Source organism: Ursus maritimus, unplaced genomic scaffold, assembly GCF_017311325.1.
Source record: "Ursus maritimus isolate PB19 unplaced genomic scaffold, ASM1731132v1 scaffold_7, whole genome shotgun sequence".
Lineage (NCBI taxonomy): Eukaryota > Metazoa > Chordata > Mammalia > Carnivora > Ursidae > Ursus > Ursus maritimus.
This window is the reverse complement of record NW_024426885.1, coordinates 79828493-79849818: the sequence shown is the minus strand read 5'-3', so window position 1 is coordinate 79849818 and position 21326 is coordinate 79828493. Positions and strand designations below refer to the sequence as shown.

The 21326-nt window shown below is 42.7% G+C and overlaps 1 protein-coding gene across 1 annotated transcript; it reads right to left on the bottom strand.

Moving 5' to 3' along the window:
* Window positions 1-3622: 3622 nt before the first annotated feature.
* On the bottom strand, window positions 3623-21326 carry LIPN (lipase family member N). Its single transcript, XM_008689600.1, has 9 exons — window positions 20890-21326; window positions 20189-20306; window positions 17953-18151; window positions 16224-16333; window positions 13553-13689; window positions 11383-11523; window positions 10038-10109; window positions 9436-9507; window positions 3623-6285 (listed from the first exon to the last, which is right to left on the bottom strand). The coding sequence occupies exons 1-9, from the start codon at window positions 20995-20997 to the stop codon at window positions 6052-6054; spliced, it is 1191 nt and encodes a 396-aa protein (XP_008687822.1). The 5' UTR covers window positions 20998-21326; the 3' UTR covers window positions 3623-6051.

Genomic DNA, 21326 nt, shown 5'->3' with positions numbered 1-21326 from the left:
ACTTAAAAGTGCTTATTTTGGTGAAGCTTATGAAGGGCATGTAGTATTCCGAAAATGTTAACTTTCTCAGCTCAGTGGACTGGTTTGGTTAGAAAAGCAATTTGCCCACAGAACAAAATGACAAAAACATAACAAAACAACGAAAACTAACAAATAAACAGAAACAGAAACAGACCCATAAATACATGGAACAAGCTGAGAGGTTGTCAGAGCGGAGGGGTGGGGAGATGGGCAAAATGCAATAAGGCAGTGGGAGACACAGGCTTCCAGTGATGGACGGAACAGGTTCTGGGAAGACAAGACACAACGCAGGGAACATGGCGATTACAATACCCCCGGTGGTAACAGAGGCAGCTGCACTTGTGAGCGCAGCCCAATGAACAGAGCTGCGAGGCACTAGGTTCATACTGACGCTGACGTAGGGCTATGCATCGACTGCTTCCATCAAAACTTTTTTAAATGGCAAACAAAGGTAGGAGTTATTGGGAAAAAAAATACTGGTGCCTTTATACTTCACAGAAATTTTTAATAATGGCGCAATATTATTGTCATTCTTCTTTCCATTTGGATTGGCTCTGTGCGAGCTGTGACGATGCTGATGGAGATTTTGATGAGATAAGAGCCCCTGTCACACCCAGATCCTGGCTGGGGGAGGTTTTCATAACCATCAAGGTGTGAGTGCCAGGAATCTGTTTTCACTGCACCCCAAAGCACTTCTTCAATCCCATCAGAGCTCTAAAATGGAACGAGAACCACCTGGATGTTTTGCAATCTCTCGGTTTCAGATGAAGATAAGAGTGAAGTCAATGGAAACGTGAGAAACTGACATTTCCCCTAAGGGTTAATATGTACAGCAGGTGTCAGCCCCGAGTTCCGTGTCAGGTGGGACTAGCAATGAATTCAAATTAACAAACCTGAATTGAGTGTTTTCTACTTTCAAGTCACCTTGCTAAGCACTGGAAAGTTAAAAGATAAAGCCAAAACTTGGAAACGACCCGGAAGTCCTTCAGTGGGTAAATAGTTAAATAAACCGAAGGAGGCCCATACCCTGGATATTTCTCAGCAATAAAAAGGAGCAAATGCGACACACTCTAACAGTTCACAGTTTGGATGGCTCTCAAGTGCGCGAAAGAAGTGACTATCAAAAGGTCGCATACCGCAAGATTCCCTTTACACAAAGTTACAGAGATGAAGGACAGATTAGCGGTTGTCAGGGTTGGATTCAAGGAGGGCTGGGGAGTGTGGGAGTGGTTGTTAACCGTGCAGGGAAAGCTCGAGGGGAATTTTTGCGGTGATGGGCAGTTCTGGATCTTAATTGTGGCGATGGTTACACAATCTACACACACACACAGAGTACATAGTGAGATCTGAATAAGCTCTGTGGATTATACCAAGGTCAGCTTCATGGTTTTGAGAGCACACTATAGTCATGTAAGATATTACCTTTGGGGGAAACTGAGCCAAGAGTATGTAGGACCTTCCTGTACTACTTTTGCAATTTCACAGCAATCTATATTTTTTTCCAAAATAAAGATTTTAAAAAGTTAAAAGGTAAGAAACACAGAAATCCTGTTCTCAAGCTACTTAAAACAATTAGGGAGATAGACTAAAGAGATAATTCAGGAGCATAATAAAAAGTGATTTAGAAGAAGAAGTATGAATCTGGGGGCGTGAAGTTCAAGGAAATCTTCTCAGAAGTGGTGGTGTTTGAGCCAGACCTTAGAAGGTGTGGATGAGCTTTGCACAGGAGGACAATGGGGAAGTGATCAGAGCTGACCAAGGCCCTAGGTGATCAGACAACTTCCTTGCTCTTGGATTCATGAGTCTCGAAAAGCCATCATTTTAGTCCAGTTCCACCTCTCTGAAACTAATTATTCTTCCTGAAAGAAATTCACCAGACACTTAACATTTGACATGCATTTGTATTAGAAATTAATATTATTATTTACCTTGTTCTATGCAAAATATTAATGGGATATTCAGGCTTGAGAAAGTATAGTTCCCTAGTGAGTCTGTTATGGGGTTATGACTTTCTTGCTTTGTGTAAATGTAAGGGTAAGTAAAAAAAGGAGAACTGTTGTCAAATTTTCGGTAACTTTATATTACTAAGTCCATAACCAAGTTCCGTGTCAGTGGGTTGCTAGATTCTATGCTTACTTGGAAACGATCCTGGTATTTCAGACAAACTGATGAAAAATGTGTTAGCAATCTTCTACTCATCTAACTTTTTCATCCACCTTTATTGAGAAATAACTGCCATATAACATTGTGTAAGTTTAAGACATACGGTGCGATGATTTGATACATTTATATATTGTGAAATGTTTACCACAAATAAGGTTAGTTAACACATCCTTCATCTCACATCATTACTCTTTTGTTGTTATGGTGAGAACAGTAAACAATACAGTATTGTTAACTATAGTCACCACGCTGAAATAGAGTCCCAGAACTTACTCTTCTTAGCTGAAAGTTTGTGCCCTTTGACCACATCTCTCCATTTCCCCTCACCACCTCCCCTCCCCGGCAACCACCATTCTACTCTGTTTCTACAAATTCGATGTTTTTAGACTCCACAAATTACTGAGATCCTGCAGTATTTGTCTTCCTCTGTCTGACGTATCTCACTTAGCATAATGCCCTCCAGGTCCATCCATGTTGTCACAAATGGCAGGATTTCCTACTTTCTTTATGGCTGAATATTATTTTATTCTGTGTGTGTGTGTGTGTGTGTGTGTGTGTGTGTGTGTATGCCACATTTTGTTCATCCATCCATTCATCTGTCAATGGACACTTGGTTGTTTCTATGTCTTGGCTGTTGTGAATAATGCAGCAATGAACGTGGTTGTGCAGATATCTTTTTGAGTGATTTCTGTTCCTTTGGGTATATACCCAGAAGGAGGGTTGCTGGGTCAGAGGGTAGTTCTATCTTCTCATCTCAATTTGATGGTTAGAATTTATAAAAAACACAACAACCCCCTTTCCCCAAAAAACCCCAAAACATTTTCTCATCTCTTGCCTTAATTTTCCAAGTAATTTTGGTCTAGGGTCATATAAACATGACTTTCTCCATGGTGTCCCAATGACATTTATATACCATTTGAACACATTTATACAGATACGTGCTGTCAGACATCCTGGATTAAAATCATGACTCCTCAACTTGTGCAGTCTTAGGAAAATTTGACTTTTCTATCTCATTTTTCTCTGTGCCTCATGTGACCATATTTCTATCCCATAGGCTTATAAATTTTAAGTGAGATATTTCCTATAAAACTCTTAGCAAAAAATAAACTATTGCTCAGATTTATCATAGTCAATACATTTGTTACCATATGCAGAGCAAAAAATTAAAAAAGTAGTGGTATTGGTAAAAAGTGTTCTTTTCTTCTGTACTCCACAGCTTGTCGATTTCAAGCAGAAAAGCTGAAGGTATTTAAAACATACTTTTTATTGAAATATACATAACAGAAAAAGTGCACACACTGCAAAGGTATAGCTTGATAATTTTTCAAAAGATTTTATTTATTTATTTGTCAGAAAGACAGAGCACGCACAAGCAGAGGGAGTGGCATCAGAGGGAGAAGCAGACTCCCTGCTGAGCAAGGAGTCGGATGCGGGATGTGGGACTAGATCCCAGGACCCTGGGATCATGACCTGAGCCCAAGGCAGATGCTTCACTGACTGAGCCATGCAGACGCCCCATCTGTGTGATATTCCTTACAGCAATGTGAGTAATTACAAAGGATCCTAATCCATCTGAATCTGTTGATAATGAATTTCCATGGAGTCTGTAATAATGTTTCCTATGAACATACAGAGAAAGGTCTCCGAGATATACTAAGCGATCCAAGCAAGATGTGAAGAAGTAGGTAGAGCATGGTACATTTAGATCAACAAACCCAACGAGTATCTATGGATCTATTTCTGTGCGTGCGTGTTATAATCCATAGAAGGCTACTCAAAAACACTGGTAAGAGTGAATTGTCTTTGACGGGGAGCCTGGGGGCAGGCTTGGCAGCGAACGGTATCTGAAGCCAGCAGAGCTACAAACATGGAGCTGTGATTTAGCAAGTCCTCTTGTGCTCTTGGGATCTAGCCGGTGAAGAACAGAGTCCTGTTAGCAGCTAGTTCCAGAATGAACTGGCGTGTGGAGCAGACCAGGACCCAACCCACAGGGCTGAGCCAGGCCCTGGCGACCCCAGCCCAAGGCAGAGCCACTCCAGTCAAACTGCAAGGCTGTGAGCATGAAAAAGAAATGCTCGTTCTCGTGAGCCACTGAGCTACTCGCGACCGCTTGTTACACAGCGTTCCTATAGCAACAGCTGAATAGGATACATCCTGTAGGAGCTCGCTCAACTGACCGCCACTTAGCTGGATTCCTGTAGTAGCCAATGGCTCCTTTTCTCTCCGTGGATAGCGAACTGATGTCCAAAGCTTCTGAAAGATTCCACCATGGCCACAGCTTTTCACTCCTTTGACTTGAACTGTAAGCTTCCTAAGAGTTAGATACCTGTCCTCAGACTGACTTAAGCCTGTTCTATTTGTTAGAATAGTTACATTACTTAATGCCTTTTGATGAATTTGGTGAAATGTGACTTTAATAGACTGTATTGTTTGTATGAAAACCACATTTTTCAGTGGGTGTGATATGCAACTGATAAATTATTAAACACTACATCTTAAACTAATGATATACTATATGTTGGCTAACTGAATTTAAATTAAAAAAAAGGAAAAAAGAAAAAAAAGAAAAGTACATTTTACTCTTCGGAAGAACTCCATAAAAGTCACTAAAAACTGATCAACTTAGATGGTCTGATCTTGAAAAATAAAAATCATACAAATATGGAAGGATTTGCACTTAAAATGGCTTCCCAAGTGTTTTAAAATTGTTATTCCTTTGAAAGGCATTAAAACTAAGGTTAAAAAAAGATGATGTATGAATTATTTATTGAAGAATGGTTATGTGGTATCTGACATCCAACAGACCCAGGTCCTACATGCAAATATTAGGGAGCTAATTTACATTTCCCTGTTTTGAATTAACTGTGGGAGGTATGCATGTGTATCATTTATTTATGATTCCTTGAGGATCCTAAGCAGTTTTCCGTTAATGACATCTTCATAGACGGTAAAGAACTTTCGCAAGTTTCCATTGCTCAGGAATCCAGAAACGGACACAAAGCTTCACGCTACTCTTGGAACTCCGTACTGAGTCCTAGAATCAACACCTGGCTCATTTAGAGAATGAAATAGAGCGAGACTTGGAATAGTCCTTGTGCCTCCCTTGATGCTTCTAAAATAGGCTTTCTGGAAGCTGCTTTAAATGTCACTTGGGTGCAAGCAATGGTATAAATCCCACTTTGACCATGAAGACACTCCTGGTGATCCGTTTAACTTATCTTTAAATCAGAGAGAATTATTTCTCATGTGTTGTAACTTCAGAATAATCAGTAATTCAGCATATCCTACCTAGTCTTTGCCAATTGTGTCTCTCTCTCTCTTTTTTTTTCTAGCTTATGACAGTAAAACAGGCTCCCAGAATACTTCAGTTGTGTTCTTTTTTCCCGTGTGCTGTTGTCTTTCATGCTGGATGCGGGCCGCAGCTTATTTTCATGGCCTGTGTACAGACGGCCGTGATGACTCTGGCCCTGACTGCGATTTTGAGTAGGCCTTGGGATCACGGCCACCCAGAAGATATTCCCAAAGGGCTGCCTTTACAGAGCCTTTCCTTCTGGGAAATTGACTTGCATTAAGAAAGGGAAAGGCCTCTTTGCACTACTCTCCCAAGTGCGTATTTCGCAGAGATGAAAGTGGGGTCTAGCCCTGGCTGAGGGGGAGAGGTGGGAGATTTCAGGCGCGTGCATTCCTTAGCCGGAGAGCAGCGCAGCTGAGATGATTCCTAGCCAGACGTTGGCTAAGGGAGCCCCTCAGCAACAGCACACAGCATGAAGGACTCTGGAGAAGACCTCCCTGCCGATCGGCCTCTTTCTCCATGCTTCCCGTGGGCCCGCGGGCAACTTGTGACCAAGAAGGAGGGCGCTGCAGTCAGGAGCACGACTTCATCAAGGCTATGATTTTACTATACAGCCGCTGAGGGGCGTCCAGGCCCCAGATGAAATCGAAGTGGTTCCAGTCAGGCAAGAGGTCGAAGTACCGGAGATTCCCGATTTGGGGGATTACCCTGGCCACGTCCTTGAGCGTCACAAGGACGTCATTGCCACCAGCCCACATGGCAGTCGGCACCTTCATGGCGGTCAAGTCATAGAGAGGGGGACGGCTCTAGGAAGAGAGAGAAAGAGTGTTCAGGAAAGAAAGCTCCTCACAGCATCAACTGGGTTCAGATACACAGAGAGGCGATTAAAAGAGTATTTACTGCGAATACTGTCAGGCACCGAGGGAAGTAGAAAGATCACCTGCAATGGTCCGTGCCTTCAAGGCAAGATTGGTCAACAGACATTTGCCTACCAAAGACGGTGTGTCAAATGCCACGAAACGCTCCCCCAAAACAATGGCAGTGAAGGCAAAGAAGGAACGACTTCTGACCGGGGGCTTCCTAGAAAGAGGAGTCATTTGAAACGACTCTTGAGGGACGGTTGGATTTTGCCAGATAGGGGTGAGGGGGGAGAGCTTCCTAGCAGGTAGCAAGAGCATTACAGCATGGTCAGGATGGCAAATGAACCCAGGGAAGAAACTGTGTGAGACAACGTGGTAGGATATAAGTTTGGAGACAGGCAGTCAAGGTCTAGGCTAAGGTATTTTGATATCTTTTAGAAGTTTGGGGGGATGAAGCAGGGTCATTTCTCAGAGCTCTGTCTTAGCGTGACTGTAGGGCCATCAGTCTAGGATGCCTTGAGGAAGGAATAGGCTGGAGGTAGATCCTGGAACAGTCTAGACACGCAGTAGGGGATGGTCCAGAGAAGGGATAATTGAAGCCATAGGGATGACTACATTCTCCAAGGGAGAAAGGGAGAGAAGTGTGAAGAATCTTGGAAGAAGTTTGACAATTTGTGAGGGGGGGAAAATAGAAAGTAGCCAGTGTTGATGGAAGACGAAGGAAGCAATCAAAAAGGGAAGGGAAAACTCAAGATCACTGCATCATGGAAGTCCAGGTTGGGGGAGTGAATGGCACGGGGGCTGTGGGAGCTCACAGAACATACATTTGAAGGTGAGAACAGGCCACTGGATTTGGCAGTCAAAAGCCACAGGCAACTTTAAATAAAGTAGCTGTAATAGAAAGATGAAGACCTAAACTATATTTTCCAGGGTTCAGGAGTGAGTAGAGGAGGGAAAGAAGTGGAGAAACTCAACCCTTTTAAATATTAAAAAATGTTGATTAAAATCAGAGGGACAGAACGATGAGTGAATAGAATCCATAGGTTGATGGAAGGTTTTTTGTTTGTTTTTCATAAGGAACAGCAGTTCATTTAAGAGGGTAAAAGGAGCCAGGAGGAAGAGGAGAAGGGAAGAGATGGGGCCAAGGGCACAGGCCCACAAACTTGGGAAATAAGTGGGCCTTCATCTTCTGAGAGAGGAAGGAAGAAGAGAATCACGGGGATAGAGTCATTTGAAGATGGGTAAGAGGGACGTTAAGAAATTTCATTCATGCAACAAGTACGTGTTAAAGGCCCAGGAAGTGCCAGGTCCTCTGCCAGGTAAGAAAACACCAGTGAACAAAACAGAAGGACATCTCTACCCTCATGGAGTTTATACGGGTTAGTCCCCTTATTCTCGATAAAATGCAATGGGCATAAAGATTGTGCTGGGAACTTAGGAAGATGGCAAAGTAATGAGGCTAGAATATAATAAAAATTCACTTCAAATGACCTAAAATCATACTCAAATCCAACAGGATCAGCCTGGACTCAGATTGGAGCAGCTAACTATTGAGAAGGTCTAAGGACACTGACACACTTCCATACTTAAGTCAGCACCGCTGTATCTTTCACTCTTACAATTTTATTTGTCAATTTTGCCTCAATAAAGCTGAAAAGGAAAGAGCTTAGCTAACAATGGTCTTAAGTGTATGGTTGACATTTTTGTTTCATTCTCTTGTAAACAGAAACAATATATAAATATAATATACTCATTAAAATAATAGAAGAAAAGAGAAGTATGTCAAATCCAAATTGAGAGCCTCCTTCATTCCTTCAAGTTCCCCCAGTTCAGTCTGCCTCTCTTCCCCTCTCTGAAGGTAATTCCTTTCACATTTGTTGTTGCTCTTTATTTGCTTATTCGTTTGTTTTTCTGGCCCTATTCTAAGCATTTGCAAATATATGCATCTGTGAATATCTATGGTTTGAGGGACAGGGAAAAATTTGGGGGGGCAGTGGAAACTTCTATGTCTTGATTGTGGCATAGTTACACGAATGAGTGATTAACCAAAACTCATTGAATTGGAAAAATTGTGAATTTTATTGTTTGCAAATTACACTTTAATCAAGCTTAAAAAATAATAAAGATATACATAGCTCTCTTAGTTGTCTTAATGGCTAGTAAAATCGTTTTTCTAACAATTCCATCCGTTAGAGAGAAAATGACTGGTCTGATTGGCTGTTTTGATGCTCAGAAACTACTTAACTGATATTTGCACTAATGAATGGCCTTGAATATATCTGTCTTGGAAAACACTGGAAAAAATTAATTTCATGTGTTTGGTTCATATCGAGAAGCCCAGCTCCTGAATTTGAGAAAAGAAATGGTGGTAGCAGGATTTATTACAGGTACAGGAGGGCTAAGTGAGTCTACAAATTTTAGCGTGAAAACTCTGAGGGCAAAAGATGCTAAGGGCTCAACTCTTCAGGGGTGGATAATACTCTTTTAACTTTCATGTGGGATCCTGTGTATTTTTTTGTTGATATCAAGAACTGGGTATTCATTTTCTCTGTACATTTTTATAGATTTTTGCAAAACAACTTTCCTTATTATACACTGAACAAAACTATGTTAAAAACCACCTCAGTAGCACTGGGTAGGTCTTGCGTAACTGTAAATGAAAAAGCAAGATTAAAAATCATGGGATAGGCTGGTGATGGGTATTAAAGAGGGCACATATTGCACGGTGCACTGGGTGTTATACGCAAGTAATAAATCATGGAACTTTAAAAAATAATTTAAAAAATTTTAAAAAATCATGTGAAATCAGTGATACTGAGAAGATCAGAATAAATGCAGTAGAACAGTGATACCTCTAGTGTGCTCTGGGTGGAGGGATTATAAATTATTAGAATTCCTTAGCATATCCTTCTTTTATTTCTATTCTATTTATTTTTAGATTTTCTGCAATGAATCCATAGGTAAATTAGTCACTTTTTAAAAAGCTCTATCAGTGAGAATGCCACCAATTGTCAGGTGGGATTCTTTTCACTGTCCAAAAATTTCTTACTATGGCATCCCCAAGCCCCCCTTCTGGGGCCGTTCCAAGCAGCTCACCTGATTGTAGTGATTCATGTTCTCAGCTTTGCTTCCCCAGTCATAAGCTCTGAATTCATCAGATCCATAAAGCTGAAATACATGTTTTTTGGAAAAATGATCACAGTAAGCATCACAATTGTTGACAGCAAATCTTAGAAAACCACTGTGTGCTGGGAAGAAAAGAAGGCTCCTGGATCTCCAGAAGGATAGAAATACATTTTTTACCACTAGAAGCACAAGGCCAACAGAGAGGGAAGCAATGATCTCCCTTGGTTTGAAGGGACAGCTAGTGGGAAATCACGACTCCTCAGGGAAGGTCAACCCTGAGGTAGTTCTCTCTCCAGGGAAGGTTCCATCACCTGAGGCTTTCCCGGTTACGTCTTGCTTCAGCTCGGGGTCTGTTTTACAAGCTCCGATCTAAGAGAGGGTTCATTTGCGTCACCTACGTGGTCTGTACCATACCTTGTCCTGTCCCTCAAAATCTGGGGAAATCAAACCAAAGGCGCTGGCAGAGAAAATACTGAAGCCAGCCTCGAAGCTTCTCAGGGTAGACCCGCTAACTCCCTCCTTTCCGATGTATGGAATGCGACCGGAAGGGTCTTGCAGGACAAAGACACTACCTGTTTTATGTGCAGGATGTTCTGCATCGACGACCCGGTGGGAGCATGGGACATATACACGTCCATTCGACTCTGAAGGGAAGTGAAACACAGTACAGCAAACATCACCCAGTGAAAGAAACTGTACCTCCCAGAAGCAGGCAACAAGTGTGCTACCAAGTAGCGAACCGATGCTGGGGTTTGGGAAATGACGAGGCCGAATCATGCAGGTAAATAAGAGCTCACGTCAGGCGCTTGAGGGTGAGTAAAGCGTGGGTTGGGATCATTTGCAAGGGTGGGCGGGTGCAGTGCGCAAGCACGTGGGTGTTCGCTGTCCCAGATCCATCGGTCAAAACACCTGGGCTTCGGAACTTCACTGTGTTAATTATGAGCTTTGTGAGTTTGGGTTTCTGTATTTTCACCTATTAAATGACCACACTAAAAATCATACTGTGCCAGGCTTTGGTGAGGATAAAATAAAATATTGCCAAAGAAAAGCTAAACAGAATCCCTTCCAATGCGCTGCGCTTTGGTCTTTGTAAACAATATAGAGATGAACATTAGAGAGATAGCAGTGCTCGGAATGCCGTGTCTAGAGCACTGTAGAACGAAACTAATCAAGGGAGCTATTAAAAATATTTACTTTTTAAAGAAGAACAAGGGTTCCTCTTGTATTTTGGTCTGGCACAGCTTCGCCTCTTGAATGGGGGCAGGATGGGCTGGAGGAGAGCCTCCGCGCGGGGACCAGCCTTCCCGTATCGGCCTCACTGGCCGCCACGTGGAATGTGACCTAGCCAGCGACTCCACCGCATTAGCCCGCAGATGGACACTCCTCCCCCTCCTCCTCCTCGAACTCGCCCTACGGGAAACAGACTTGATGAGACAGGATTGCTCTTCTTCGGTGGGAAAGAGGGTCTATCTCCGTTCCATTCTGTCTTGTGCCTTCCCAGTGAAGTGGGGAGTTTTATCTGAGGCCAAAGTCACCCAACAAACAAAGGCACACAGGAAATAAATTCAATGCTTGTCTGGACTTCTCTTCTGGGATTAAAAAAAAAAAATCCTCGGTATTGGTTGTAAAATCAAATTGAATATAGTAATGGTGGCTGATAGTGAACGTGTGGAACTCTACCCACGATGGACATCTGTTTTCCTAAATATGACCGGGGATGGAAGGATGAACCTACCTATTCTTTCCCCCAGTTCTCACATCCATGGTCCATGGGACACCCGATCTGTGCATAGCAAATCTCAGCCTTTCTTTAGAACAACGCGTCGGTTTACGCAGCGTAATAGATACGTGGAAGTGAGTCAAAGAAAAACCAGAATCTCTTAAAACATCAAGTGGTCCCATAATCATTATACATACCATATTCATATTTTTCTTGTTGGATCCAGCCCATAAGGACATAAGTTCACTACATATCACCCATAATATTTTATTGTTGCAGATTTTGAGGGCCGACACCGTTCCCGTCTTTAAAAATACACCTTTGGTACCAAAAACACCCTGTAAAGATAAACAATAATTATTCTTTCAAGAACTGTTTTCAGGCTTTGTGACATTCCCTTCATCCCAGGAATAAAGATTCTTGGAGATCTATTTCCATTTGTATTTGCTGTTTCTGCCAAGGAGACTAAGTCATTCGGGAAAAGGAACTATTTATGAATCCATCTCTATCCAGGAAGATCAACAAACATAATTTTTTTAAAGATTTTATTTATTTATTTGACAGAGATAGAGAGGGAACACAGGCAGGGGGAGCGCGAGAGGAAGAAGCAGGCTCATAGCGCAGGAGCCTGATGTGGGGCTCGATCCCATAACGTTGGGATCACGCCCTGAACCGAAGGCAGACGCTTAACGACTGCGCCACCCAGGTGCCCCCAAAAAACATAATTTAAAAAGATATTGCAGGAAGGCTCATCAACCCCAAATTCGCTTCTCCATGGTGAAGCTTCCCTATTCTGTTCAGTTGGTGACGGCCTATGTTTCTCATTTCTTGTTAACTGGCAAGAAAGGCAGAACAGTTTCTCTTTAAGGCCAAACATTGCCTTGACTAGGAAGGAAAAGCGGGGTCACCTGCTACCCATGTGCATACCATCTTTTTAACAGTGTCCCAGTGGGGCCAGCACTTGGGCTAGAAAGGAGACCATGGCGTACTGAGGGGAGGGGACCACTGCACAGAAAATATCTGATATCATGGGAAGTAGCACAGTTAAAACTTCTAGGGCATGGGACAGTAAGCCTGGGTGGGGCTTTCTGACGGGGGATTGGAGCTTCTGGGGACCACAGACATAAAGTGGTGGGAGGGGTCAGGGGATGGGACTGAAAGTGGCAGGAAATCTGACAGTAGGTAATAGGAAACTGAGATAAGCCTCAGACCCCAACTATGCCCACAAAGCCATACATATGTAGAAATGATGTATTTAGAGATAGATGTGTCTGCCTCCGAATGTAATGTAACTAATTCGTCTGCTCAACTCTGCCGAAATGTAGAAAACTTCCCAGACTAACTGATGTCAACACACTTTGCAACAGAACTATCAACCACACAAAAGGGAACTTGTCTCACCTGAGCTTACAGTAAACAGTACAATAAAACAATACAGTAAAAATGAATGAAACCAATCGTTGGGCTCTATGGAAATTCATGCTTATGTTAGCTTGCAAATATTTTTTTTATCGTTCCCACCCCTTCACCCTAAGCCAGGGCCTCATTTTATGTATGAATGACTGTGAAACCCTTATTGGTCTCCTTAACTTCATTTTGCCCAAAATCCATTTTAGTGGACATCCCAAATCAAAGGGACAATTTTGCCCAAACACTATGTTTATTGTGGCAATGACCTTTTTAGAGAAACAAAAAGCAAACAGAAAAAAAACACAAAAACAAAAAAAACTTTTGATGGATAAAGTCCCAGATCCTCAATTGGCCACTAAACTACTTTTTCAACCCCTGGAAAATAACCAATAAATGTCTGACTGAATAATTGAGCTGAAAGACATTTAGGTTTTGGAATCGTAGCTTTGGTAAATTAAAGCATGCTCCCCTATGGGAAGGGGTGTGTTATTCAGGCTTATCTAACATCAAAGTCAGAAATGCCAGGGATCATATGGAACTTGAAAAATGTCTTCCTTTTGGGCACTGTGAATTCACTGACCTGCCCAGCGGAACAAGAACGGAACGAGAAAATTGTGAGTGGATTTTAAACTGACATCGCAGTCACCTCGGCTAGAAATTCTGATACACACTCAGGTCTGTTAATGATTGAGTATAGTAAATTGTATATGGGAATTGTAGACATGCATGTGGGTATAGACACACACATGCATACACACATGGACACACACACGCACACACACATGGACACACACACACACACACACACAACACGTGGTCACAGAATCTGGTTTCTACAGATTTCATGTAAATTTCCTACTTTCCTACTTTCGCTTCATAATAGATTTTGAAATAATTAAGGAGCTATGATCCAAAATGGGATCTTCAGAGACAGTTTGGCGAAAATTAGGAGCCTACCTTGATTATGGAATTTGGAAGTAGAAAAAAACTGGTAAAAATGCCCGTGGGATATTTGAATGAGACCACAGGACCCAAGGCAAAATTCATTTTGATTCTTTGTGCCAGTTCAGGCATGGTGGAAAAGGCTACAAACCCTAAGAGAACAGGAGACAAGACAATCTTGTAAAAATCAGAAATACTGAGGTAATGTCTCTACTAACAGAAGTGGGACTCTGCTTTGACATTTTATCCTTCTATTGCAATGATCCTGCAGGTGAATTGGGAAACTCTTCTGAGTTGTTCTGCAAAGATAATCTGCCTTCAGTCCTTTCTGCTCTCAAGTGTTCATTTTCCTCGTATTCTGGACAATTTGACTTGGTTGGGGGGAGCGAGGGAGAAGCTGCCCAAGCCACCACCGCCGAGGGGCCCTGGGGACAGCTTCCCCACCCCCACATGGGCTAAGCGCTGGCAATGCTTTCACTTTACCGCCAACCCTGAGATGCCAGGATGAGTCACAGAGCTTCCAGAAGTAAACACTTGGTTCATGGGAGGTGAACCAATCAGTTCTTTATGCAGTGTTATCCAGTTATTCCTCAGTTGTTTTTTTTTTCTCACAGTGCAAAGAGATTTCATCCCTCCCAGTGCTTCCCTCGCTGGATGCTGACCAACCCTCCAGAATGTTCCCTGATTTCCCTCAGGCCTCTGTGGTCCTGGCAAGGACGAGCTGTCTCCATTTACTCTGACTTTTCAGCAAGTGCATAGCACCCATTTCTAGCCCTGAGAGGATGAGGGTGGAGAGCCGCACGGGAAAGTCTGTGGAGTGTCTGTGTATTTTGGTTCCCTGAGATGACTTCCTGGGATCCGGCCACTTCCCCTCCCCCCCGCCCCCCAAAATTCTTGTTGAATCATTGAAACCATCTTGGCCAGAAAAAAGAACTGACTTTGTATGAATTGGCTGAGCAATGGATACAAAGAGTGAAACTGGTATACTGGTATAATACCTCCCCCTGGAAGATCTCTGGGCATGTGTGGAGGGGAGTTGTTCTGTGCTCACACTGACTAGTAGGGTGAGTAGGGGCCTAGGTTGCTAAATGTCTTGCAAAGAGTGAGTCCTTCCCACGTACCAAAAATTGTTCTGCCCAAAATGCAGAGGATGTTCACTAAAAATTCATGCCCTAAATGCAAGGCAGAGCAATGCTGATCCGATATTTTCTGTTTTCTTTGCTGATCAGATGTAAGAGCATATCTATGTCCTGCCTACTTTTCCAGACCCCACTGAAGTCATTCCTTCTCCATCCGGTTCCTCCACATGCCCAACACCCCAGCTGGGGAGTCAGACTGACCTGATTTGATTCTGTGTTCTGCACGAAGAGAATCTGTACTAAGAGACCCTGAACAATCCACTTCATTTCTTTGAATTTCTATTTCCTCTTCTATGGGACGGAAACCATCATAGAATTGCTGTGAAGCTCAGACAGATTGTGGGGAAGGTCCTGAACACAGAACCCTAAGCATAATAAAGGCTCAGTAAGCTTTAGCTAGGATAGTATGATTATTTGCCCATTCGTGGCAGATTTTTTTTTGTCTCCTACTAGATCTTTGATATTCTTTTATGTCCTGTGATGTTCACTGCCTGTTCCAAACGTAACTGTCTCTCAGGATGAAGCAATGACAAATATATAGCTGCTGTTGATGATAATGGTGATAAGGAGACGACTGTAAGAATATTTATTGTTTCTTGCACAGTTTCACCCCAGCTAAAATATGCATTTTCACATAATCTCTTAAAATCGGAAACTTTAGCAGAAGATCACTAACAAATTCACATTGTTCATAGTATGGATTCCTCTAAATTTTTATTTGGAGCTGGATTTTTTATTTCTAAAAGATCTAGTAAATCATGAAGAAGTACATTTTCAAAGAGTAGGATCTTGGACTTTAAAAAATTTGCTACATAGTGCTTGCATTTGATTGCTATTCCATAAATATTAAATCACACTGTAAATAGATAAGCCCAGTTGATGTAGGCTTTTGTGTTTCAACTAAAAAAAATGTGACCATGGGGCGCCTGGTTGGCTCAGATGGTTAAGCATCTGCCTTCAGCTCAGGTCATGATCCCAGGGTCCTGGGATCGAGCCCCGCATCGGGCTCCCTGCTCAGTGGGCAGTCTGCTCCTCCCTTTTCTTCTGTCCCTACCCCTTCTCATGTGCTTTCTCTCTCAAGTAAATAAATAAAATCTTTTTAAAAAAGTGATCGTGTATTTTCAATTCATTCAAATATAAGTATAACCTCACCCTTCCACTGTTTTTTAAAATCCCAAATGGGGTGTGAGGAAGGTATGATTGACGCATACTTAATCATTCTTCAGGGATATTTCATGTCATTAGGCTTTACTATTTTAGCACAGTGGGGACCTAGAAACTTACTCTTTGGAAATACTTTGGATTTGGGGCACATGGAAATTATTTCACCATGACAAAAGTGTTGTTGTAACCAGAAATGGAGGAAAGAGTGCCCGACACACAGTCTCTAAAATTCAAGTTCACAGCCACTTCGGGCCCTAGGACAACATGTGCAGCCCAGGATGGAAACTTAAGGGCACGGTAAATGGCAGTGACTCAGCCCCAGTCGAAAGATGTGCTCTCGTGAGGCTCTGACTCTTGTAAAACACTGACATTTGTAAACGTACCTATCGTAGTGCCAAGTGAGTGCCCGATGAAGTACAGCTTCTCCTGACCGGTTTTGTTCACGATGAAGTCTATTATTCCTGGGAGATCGTATTTGGCCATTTCATCAAAACTGCAGAATAAAACGGGGCTTGTAAATACTCGCTACTAAGTTTAAACTCAGAGCACCTGCTCACTTACTTTTTACACACCGAATTCTGTGGCGTTCACTCCTTTGGTGTGCATTTCATTATTTATCCAGTTACGTGTAGGCTAGTGTAGCTTTTGTTTGCTGCATTTGTATGTGTCACTGTCTAATCACAGGCTGATTTCAAGACTTGAGTGTACTGTCTGGGGGCCAGTCCTACCGTCCCTCCTCTTCTTCCCCTTCCCTTTCCCTTGCTTTGCCTGCCTCTTCCTCAAACACCCACAGGGCACTTCCAGACCTTCGGGCCATTTCACACTCAGCTTTGGAAACAGAACTGGTTGCCAATCATGATTCTAGCTGAGAAACTCTTGATCAATTACTTAAACACTCTCAGCTTCAGTTTACTCGTCTGTGAAATGAACATAATGCCTGCTCTGGAGCAGGGCGGCTAAAGGTATTGGATGACAGTCAGGTCATGACTCAGGTGCCAGCCGGCACTCAATCAAATGCACCTGTTATTTATGTTTCTTTCCATATTAGAGATATGTTCGATATCTACCAAGATGCCGTAGCACCAGTTCAACTGGCATGAACACAGGAGAACAAAAAGACTTACGTAATATTTAGTGGAGCCAGGTGTCCCATGAGCTCGAAGCTTGCTTATGAAAAGGACACATGCAGAAATCTGTAGGCTGACACTCCTGAGTAGAGGAGAATTCTTGCGATGTCTTATAGTAAACAAGCTCCAAGCTCCCAGCCAAGGGCCAGAGACACGAAGTATTTCCTGATGTTTGCTCTGGCCCCAAAAGCTCTGACCCTAACAATTATTCCATCCTTGCTTCATTCTCAACCTGTCAGTGGGGGCTGAATGTTTCCTTACTATGGTAGGAATGCACACTCTGTTCTAGCAGCAGGCTTGCAAACTACTAGGAAGTTTAGCCTTGCAAAGGGAAGTCTCTTGCAGGCATCAGCCTGTCTGTCCTCTGGTGATAGCAGAAAATACTCTCAGTAAAAGAAGCCAGCTGCATATGAGAACATTGTTCTCCATTGCCCATTAGCAAGGTTTTAAAGACCTCATCTTAGCGTTCTCCTGAAAAATGGTATCCGATGAAGTCTCAACTGGTTTCTCTAAATGAATGTAGTACTGTTACACATCATCTCTGCAAAACTGACTGTCTGAGAGAAAAGGCCTGCATTAGCAGCCCTAGAATGAATAGAAGCTTCTCGAGGGCAGGTCATTTGCTCACTCTTGAGTGCTCAGGACCTGGAACTATACATACAGTAGACACTCAGCAAACATTGGTTGAATGAGTGCATGCACCGGTCATAGGAATTCCCTGAGCTGTCCCTTGGGATATACTTATAATATACAGTATTGGATAGAATTGGATGTTAAAATCATCTTGTTAAAATGATATAACGTGCTTATGGGAGAACCAGTGGAAATCTACCTTCTTGCTATTTCTCTGCTTTGAGATATTCGTAGAAACTACAAGAACCATGTGACTTCCGATGTTACAGATCATTATTAACATCATTCACACTATTATATTCAAAGAACTTGTCTCAAACTTTCTTCGTGATTTTTCTTAGATACCGTTTACCTAAAGGCCCAGAATTTTTCTTCAGTCACTGAGAGTGTTCTGTGTCTTCTTGACCAAGTGTTGCCCCGACTGTTTCCCATCCAGACATCATAACCTGCATCTGCTAGAAGGAATCCAAGGCTGCCATTGGCATAATTCTCCAGCCAAGAGGCATTGTCTGCAAATAAGGCATGCTGCAGATATACGACTGGCCGGGGTCCTGGAAGGAGGGAGGAAGAGAGAGGAGAGAGAGAAAAATTTATGACAAATCGAGCATCTCAGGAACATGATAGAAACTGCTCCCCACATCCCCCCACACACACCAGACGAAGCAAAAACTAAAACCAGCATTCACCTTTCCCGTTGTCATTCGTGCAGAGTGTGATAATCACGTAAGTTTCTCGAGCACGCGCATTATACCTGCTGCTATGTTGACGGGTGAACATGCATGAGCTTGTTACAGTCTCGTAATACCTCTATAAAGTAGCTATTGTTTTAAGGATCCTTATTTTACAGATGCAGAAACTGATCTTTAAAGTAGTAAGGTAACCTTCCCAAGGGGCCACCCAGGTAACAAGGTGTGGGGCCAGCACGCAAGCCCAGTTCTGTTTCATACCAAAGTGGGTGTTTATAAACTGTGCTCGCTGCTCTGTGAATTCCCATTTGCGTATCTCTGGGGTCCTAGTTGCAGAGACAGGAAAATGATCGTGTTTGATGGAATCCTATGCCTCTTCCACGGAGGAAGAGAATGCGAGCGGAAATGAGCAAAGACTGGCTCCTTGCCAAGCTTCTAGCCAAATCCCCAGCCTCTGCCCACCGGAGAGCATTTGAAAATCCCAGATATAACAGAATCAGCTCAACATCCCTCTGGTAACTGTCAAAATTCCCAAGGGAGAAGGGATTCAGGGAGATGAGGAGAACCAGAGCAGAAGTTTCCAAAAGGCACCACGCTTCAGTGGGTAAGAGCACGGGCTCTGGAGTCAGGCTGGGTTTGAATCCTGATTCCATCACTTGCTATGTGTGTGACTTCAAGCCTGTTAGAGAGTCCGCTCAGGTTCACGATCTGTAAAATGATAACTAGTCATAGTACCGACCTCCTAGGGATGCTGAGAGATTTGACAGATATAAATACATGTTAAGCTTTTAGAATAATGCACTTCATCAATGGTTCTTAATTCCAAACCTTCCCCAAATTCTCCCTCCTTAAGTAAAACTTTTCCTGGGAAAATGCTCTCCCTTTAGCGTTCCTAGCCCTCTCCCCTCAAGGCTGGTGTTGCCAGATTTAGCAAAAAATGAAAGCGATGATTAACTGAAGACTCAGGATGCCCTGTTAATTTGAATTTCAGATGCAGGATGAACAATTTTTGTAGAAGTACATTCAAAAGTGGAACCTGTCCGAGAAACTGATTTTTTAGTGATTTGAAATCAACTTCAACTGGGGGTCTCCCATTTGTCTCTTACCCTCACCTATGTCCCACTCGCGGTTTTCATCCTGAATCTCTAGAATGATGCCTTTCTTTCTTAGACGAGAGAAAGCCAAACAGGGTGATTTTAGCCGCCTCTGAATATGAATGGCAGGAGGGACGGTGCAGTAACGAGGTAAAGGATTTGCCCCCCAGCCTTCCCAGACACCTGCTTACTTTTCTCTCTTCCTCATCTCGAGCTTTTCCGCCACGTGTCCCTATTTAAAGAGTAATTTCTCTGCTTTTGCATGGCTGCCTCTTTGTGCTAGAATTCAGGCCTTATGAACACCATGCTCTTTCCTCCCACAAAACTTCTGTCCCTCTGATCAAAACATAGGCAGAATGTTCCAGTTTTCCTTCCGGGAAAAAGTTTCAGGAATGCCAGGGTCATTTAACTTACTTGATTTTTTAATCCTGCAGAGGGAGGCCTATTGATTCTAACAGGGGCAGGAGAGACTTCATGCAACCCAGCCGATCTCTTTGCAAGTGAGGAAATCCACTTTCCTGGGATGCGGCAATTTTCCACATGAGAAATCAGTCACCAACAAAAGAAATGTTGGCCCCGCCTTTGCATTTACATGCCGACCAAGCAAGCCTGCTCGCTGTCAACAAGATCTGTCTTGCCCTTTGTATTTTTAGGTTCGTGACTGTCTTCAGAGAACTGGGAAAGCATGAGACTCCCTGCTAACTATTTCAAGACCAGTCCAAGAGTGGAACTGATTCTGTTAACGGAGAGCCAGCACTAACTTGTGGTCGTCTGCTGTCCCCCTTTGCAGGAGAGAGACATCTTGTACCTGTGCTCCCAGCACCTCTTCGTCCATGGGGAATTCTGTTCACGCTGAGGATGTAGCCATCCTGGGTGGTGACGTCATACTCTTCACTGGGGTAGCCATTATAGGTGATGATCTCACTCTGCCCAGTGAAAGCACAGATGTTAGCTCCACATTGTCTCCAGACGTTATGGGAAGGAACTAGAACAAAGCATCTGGTGTGTACTTATTGGGGTGAATTATCTGAAATTTATAGCCCCAGGTAACTGTAAAATCAATTTACTATGTGAAGTCTTGACAAAAAAAAATTAGCAGAATATTAAAAAATGTCTGCTATTGGCAAATTTGGGGGTGGGAGTGGGGGAGAGATAATATTTAGTATCGTCCCATTCTTCTGACAAAACTATGTTCTCCAGCTGATTTTGAGACCCCTTTTAGTTTGGTAGAAGGCCATCATATACATCATCTAAATGGCTTAAAATAAAAATTTTTACTATTTTTAAAATATAAATTCAAAAGAGGAGGATGCCTATAAATTCTTTTTTGCTTTACATTACTAGAAAGTATTATTTATTCAGCCAAAAGGGAAGTTCTCCCTAGCTTGATTCTTGGAGAAATGTTAAATATCACTTACGTCTTATCTGTTCCCTTATCTGAGATTTTCTGCTATCACAAGACCGTTCATCTGCCTTATATGATGTCCTTTGGGACTTGGCATGACTTACAATATTCATCCACACTTCAGGATTCGCTTCATTTTCCAAATTAAAGAATCTACCAGCATTTAAAGTTCCACAGATCAAACAACAGGTTGTTGTTAAAAACAGCCACATCGTGGGAATGCCTGACGTAAGACATTTAATAATCACAGATTAATTTTACACATCAACGTTGCTTAAGAAATGAAAATAGTGCCCTACTGAAAACCGGACAGACATACTAGGAACACTGAGAAAGTGTGGAAGGGAGCAAACACAGTGAGCTAACTCTGAGCAGGGGGAATCCATTCCTCCCATAGAAACTGCTTTGACCCAATCCTCTCCTTGCAAGACATTTAATCTAGTACAGAGGCTTATTGTTTTGGTTGTCCTTTAATCAAAGGTTTTCAATTATGTTAAGTCTTTGCTCACCTGCAAATGGCCAGGATACCGGAGGACTCAGA